This window comes from Prosopis cineraria, unplaced genomic scaffold (genome assembly GCF_029017545.1).
Source record: "Prosopis cineraria cultivar Desert tree isolate PC_DT_omini unplaced genomic scaffold, ASM2901754v1 PC12, whole genome shotgun sequence".
NCBI lineage: Eukaryota > Viridiplantae > Streptophyta > Magnoliopsida > Fabales > Fabaceae > Prosopis > Prosopis cineraria.
The window spans coordinates 34,346,172-34,352,016 of NW_026555343.1; the positions used below are offsets into that span (position 1 = coordinate 34,346,172).

The 5,845-nt window shown below is 31.8% G+C and overlaps 1 protein-coding gene across 1 annotated transcript; it reads right to left on the reverse strand.

Moving 5' to 3' along the window:
• Positions 1-486: 486 nt before the first annotated feature.
• Positions 487-4,141, reverse strand: LOC129288910 (shikimate O-hydroxycinnamoyltransferase-like). Its single transcript, XM_054925726.1, has 2 exons — positions 3,581-4,141; positions 487-1,403 (listed from the first exon to the last, which is right to left on the reverse strand). Exons 1-2 carry the CDS (start codon positions 4,070-4,072, stop codon positions 501-503), a joined length of 1,395 nt encoding a protein of 464 aa, XP_054781701.1. The 5' UTR covers positions 4,073-4,141; the 3' UTR covers positions 487-500.
• Positions 4,142-5,845: the final 1,704 nt, after the last annotated feature.

Consider the following 5,845-nt stretch of genomic DNA (forward strand, 5'->3'; position numbering starts at 1 on the left):
ACTGCGTTAATATATTTATTTACTATTATTATCAATTGAAAGAATTAAATAGTAAATCCAGTCAGCAAGTAATAAAACTTCTTCGATTGAACATAGCTTTAGATCCTAAGGATGCATTAAATCATTCAACACTCACAGGGAAGATGAAATTCTTACCAATTTAACGATAGTTTATATTGAAAAGAAAATTGCTAAAAAATTTATCATAGACATGATAATTAATAATTTTTATGCCACGAAAAAAAAATTGATAAGCAAAATTTAAAAAAATAAAATTATATATATTTATTTTTGTTATATATTTGTAGAATATTTATATTATTGAAATGGTATATATATATATATATTGATTTAACCTTCCTTCGATTATTATATATATTTTGTCATCTCGACCTCCCTAATAAAAATTTCTAACTTATCCTTGTTCATAAGTGCTATCAATTACATTATGTATATGGTTCATTAAGTATCTAAGTCGGGGAAAAAGATGAAGAAAAGAATTAAATATCGTATAACAATTCCTGAAACACTTTCATATGGTCAGGCTGAAGAGCAATGGCCACAGACAAGCTGCCATCATTTGATGGGCTTGGTATTATAAATGACAATCCCTCATACGCAATCCCACCAGGTCCCATGAAAATAGGCCTTCCCCATCCAAAATCAGCATCATGTACTGGCAATCTAACCCAACTTGTGATCCCAAGATTGGGACACTTAAATGTATGAGCCCCACGAACAAGCTCTTTCAGATCAGGTTGAAGCTCAAGGTAGTCCAAAGCTGACTTCAAATACTCATCATCCATTCTCACCAAAGAATTATGAATCTTGCTTGCAGCATACCAAGTAGGATTTGACATGAGTTCACCTGCCATAGCCATTGGTGTGGCTGTGAATATCACATTTCCAAAGTAACCTTCTGGCAAGGCTGGCTTCAATCTAGACCTTCCATCAGTGGCAATGTACAATTTGGTTTCTTGATCATAGGGTAAGGCACGTGCCTTGCATGTGCTTTTCCAAACATGTCCAGCCAACATCTCGTAGGAGCTATAGTTGACTGTGTTTCCATTTTCCTTGGACTTAGATTTCAAAAGGTTCAGTTGGTCACGAGTCATTTTGAATATGGATACTACTGATGAACCTGGGCCTGGTTTTGTTGGTGGTGGCGAGGAGGAGGAAGTGATCATGGCCGGAGGCGGTTTGTATTCGACGTGATCAAAAACTGGCCGAGGAGGGTCACGAGCTCGGAGAAGGCTCCGGTCGATGAAGGGAGGGATAGTGAGATCAAGGCCACGAGCTATATCAGACCATGCATTTATGAAGTGGAGACCAGAACATCCATCTGTTACATGATGTTGCATACCAACTCCAAGTGATACTCCTCCACATTTGAAATATGTTACCTTGGGAAAAAACAAAGTTTTAAGACTCTAGTTTGTATTACAAACATGAATCTAGAAGTTTGATCCCGTATTGCTCCCTATTCCTTAAGAATTGAATCCATGTTGAAATACGCTGAATACTTGTCACATTTTGGACGTAAGGATTGCATGCCGATTTTAACTATGCATGTGTAATTTGAAGAATTTAGGAAAAGTTTCATTATTTTATAACATAATTAAAAGTTAAGACGATCTATAAATAATTAAATATTATTATATCATCAAGAAATTCCAGATGATATAAATATTTTTTTCTTTAATATTTAATTTCCATCAGATTTAATAATTTGAAATAGTTGTTGGAAATTATAATTTCATTTGAGTGCTTAATATTTAATTTTTTTTAAAACAATACTTAATAAATAATAACATAATGGATGTGTTCTGGCTGGATTAAAATTTTCGACACTTGTCTAAATAAGCAGGTTGCATATAATTCAACCCTTTTCACCACGTGCTAGATCAATCCATACGAACAATAAGATACTCCGCCATGACAGTTCTCTAATGTAATTGAATTTTCAAATTGACCTAATGAAGTGCAGTAGTAGAGTAATCAATTAGGATCAACCCTATTAGGCTGACCTTTTTAAGCTTGAAAAAATTTCAAACTGAGCCTTTTCTTTAAGCTACAAAATGGTAAATTGGGTTGGCCCTTTTAAGCCCTCATATATATATATATATATATATATATTTTTAAAAAAAATTTAATATAAAAATAAACATTTCAAAAATAAATGTTATGTGTAATAATTGATGAGGTTCCACAAGGAGCAGGATTAAATTATATTTATGTTGGTTATAATAAAAATTATCAAGATTTAGTTGATGATGCAAGTAAAGTTTAATTATTATCGGTGTCAATTTTGTGATGTTATTACTTTTGATTAAACTTAAATTTATTATTCTGTGTATTGTCTTAAATTTATTATGTTAGACTTAATGTTATGTGCAATAACTTTTTTTATAATTTTAAATATGTTTTTTTAAAATTTTAAGTTGAAAAATAAATAAATAAATATATATATATATAGGTCGAGGACTTGAGGGCCGGCCTTTCAGCCCTAAGGTCTAGGGTCAGATCAGTCAAAATGGAACCCTAAAGTGAAGTTGGGCTCTATAGAGCTAGCCCGTTTAAACCCTAACTCTTCAAGGATCAGCCCTAATTGATAATTCTATATAAAAGTATAATCTCTCTTTAGGACATTGATTAGCTGAAATAAATTATTTATTAATAATCAAGAAATTGATGACTATATTGTCAAAAGAGAATCGTTGCAAGAAAACAAAAAACAAAAAACAAAACAGAATTATATGTCAATTTTTAGTATTGGAAGAACCTAACAGGCTAACAAAAAGGGGCCAAAGACAAAATGTTAAAGTTAAGAAAGATTTGTAGATTAATCATAATTTTAACGAAAACACAATATTATCCATACTGTGTTTTTTTAATAATCAATTGTCACATAAGCGCCTTTCAAAAAATATAATAATGGAAAAAGTACCTTATCAGCTTTGTCCAATAGCTAGAACCTATGTCCCATAAGCTATAATCACATGCATATAATTAAACTGAGCTTATTTATTGGCAAACCTAACACATTTCACGTTGGCCTTAATAAATCATTGTCCAAAATGGTCCACCATGTTTCATTGCTCTTTTATTCCATTTAAAAGTAGTTTTTAATATATTTTATTGATATTAAAAAAATCTTAAATTATATTAATTCTATTTAAATATTTAATAAGTTTTTAATTTTATCCTTATCAACAATACATAATTTAAAAATAAAATATTTTAATATTTAATAACCTTATCAACAATTTAATATAAATAAAAGAATATAATTATTGGGGGTTGGATTTAATAAAAAAGCTAGTTTCTTACGACATAATGAATTAATATTAAAATTTTCGTTATTATGAGAACTGAACAAGACTGCCTGCAGGATAAAGGTAATATGAGTAATTAAAAAAGAAGAAGAAGAAGACAAAGATAGACACAAATAATACTCTCTTCTTCATGTAAACACAGGACCAGAGGAGCATACTATTCAAGACGCATAGTTCTAGAAGATGAAATAAAATATAAAAAATAATGAAAAAAACAGAGTGAGCTGGCAACAGAATTAACGTACCTGCAACACTAACAGCGGATAAGTTTCGATTCCACGGGCATAATCCACGGCGGGAATGAATTGCCGGAGTTCAAGCGTGGGGGCGAAGTCACCAAAATCGTCAATGACTTTTCCCGTTTCGGCCTCCAGGAAGAGGACGCCTTCGCCGTTGCAGTCAATCTCAATACGGCCGTCATCGTCCCGGCGGAGCCGCCCAGCCATTGGATAGAAAGGCACCAGAGCCTTGCTCAGAGCCTCCTTCAGAACCTTGCCGTCGAAGAAACCGGACCCGCCGATCGTCGACGGCCTGTAGAAGTACACGCTCGGCGTGTGGAAATTCGGCACCACCAAGTCGACGTTGGAATTCCACAGCGCCCTCCAAGGCGTCTCCGCCGCCGGCCTCACCATTGTTGAGTTCTTCACCTTTATCGCCATCTTCCGATCCTTCTCTACCTCCGGACGCGACTCCAATCGATCTAAAGAATAATGGAAACAGAAAAACTCATCACTCATTCATGAAGACTGAAGCTTTTTGATGTGAGGGAGTGTATGGAGGGGAGGGAGAGTTTATAAGGGTAAACATGGAGAGGAACGTAGAGGTGCTGCACTAAATGACCAACACGAAAAAGTCGATAATGCAACTGGCCACGGCCCACGCATCAACTGTCTGATGCAGCTTTTTATTTCTCTATTTTTTATATGTACATATAAAAGGAAAGACATAATATATAGTTACTGATTCTTATAGTTTTAACAGATCGACAACAATATTTTTAGTCAATGCATTTTACTTAAGTTTTCGTATAGGTCCCAATGCTTTTGTTTTGGCGTTTCAAGTTTTTATACTTTTTTTCATATACAATTTTGATTCTTATATTTTTAAAAAAATATTAATATAGCACAAACGATAATAATAATACTTATATGGCAATTAATACCATTAATTTTATACTTATATGTTAAACTGAAACTAACATAATTTTTTTAATGAGCAAAAATTTAAAAAAAAAAGCCCACCTCAGATAAAATAAAAGGGCTAACCTCGAGTCTTCAAATTTTTGCTTCTTAAAAAATCTATACCAGTATTTTTATTTCATGTTGGCTTTTTTAATTTTTTTTTAATTAAAAAATTCATGTTAGCATCGTTTTTTCATATTATGTAGGCTGTTTTTTTTTTAAAAAAATTCTTATTAAGAAATCCACGTTAGTATCTTTATTTCATTTGATATAGGCTTTTTTTATTAAAAATTTTTGCTCATTAAAAATTCATATCACAAAATTAAAGGTGTTAATTGACATATCAACCTTATTAACATCATTTGTGCCACATCAACATTCCTATAAAAATTTAGGGACTAAAGTTGTAAAAGAAAAAAAGTGTAAGAATTTAAAATACTAAAAAAAATACAGGAACTTATATCAAAACTTGAGTAAATATAGTATTTTTCCTTTAGCATATTTTGGCATAGGTTCTATAGTTTTTTTTAGCTGTATTTGCGTTCCTATGTTTTTAATATGCTTAGAAAGCTCAGAACAGGACCGAATATTGAACTGGAGAGGCCAGCGGTCCGTGGTTCGCATGGTCCAACTGGTCAAACCAGTGACATCATAATTAAATTTAAAAATTATATATCTATATAATAATATAAACAAAATATCAAATAATTAAAATATCAAGTTAAGTAGTCAACTTCAACTTCAACATATGACAAAATAACAACTAACAAGGCAACACAACACAACACACCAACAATTTAAACAAGCATAACATCATATTTATCTATTCGTGACTTGTCAAAGATTGGTGGATCCTGATTAAGCCAAGCATAAGTTTCTCGCAAATCATCATCACTATAAGTTTCAACATCTTCTTAGGCAAAAGATCTCAAATCAAGTCCTTCCATGATTGAACATCCACCTCCAGACGGAACCTCATTACCTCCTCCTTTATTATTACCTTTATTAAATAATGTAACAAATCAAATATTAAAATTAATAAGTAACACATATTATAAGAAAAAAAAATAACATGACTAAATACTAGAAAATATCAAAGATCAAACCTTCATCTTGATTGATAGAAACTTGTGGAATTATTGTATCATCATAAAGCATAGCTTCTTCTATCTCATCATAATTAAGGGTGGGAGAATCTTCATCTTCCATGATCCAATACTCAATATCACCAATACTTTCATAATTAATAGGATCAAAAGATCTTTTCTTGTTATAAACTCTAAAACACATAACCAAAGTATTAAAATTTTAGAAGTTAACTTATAATTA

Coding starts and splice junctions, on each gene's coding strand:
- LOC129288910 (XM_054925726.1), bottom strand. CDS start 4,072: ATGAGTGATGAGTTTTTCTGTTTCCATTATTCTTTAGATCGATTGGAG. Junction 1,404..3,580: donor ATCCGCTGTTAGTGTTGCAG/GTACGTTAATTC, acceptor TTTTTTCCCAAG/GTAACATATTTCAAATGTGG.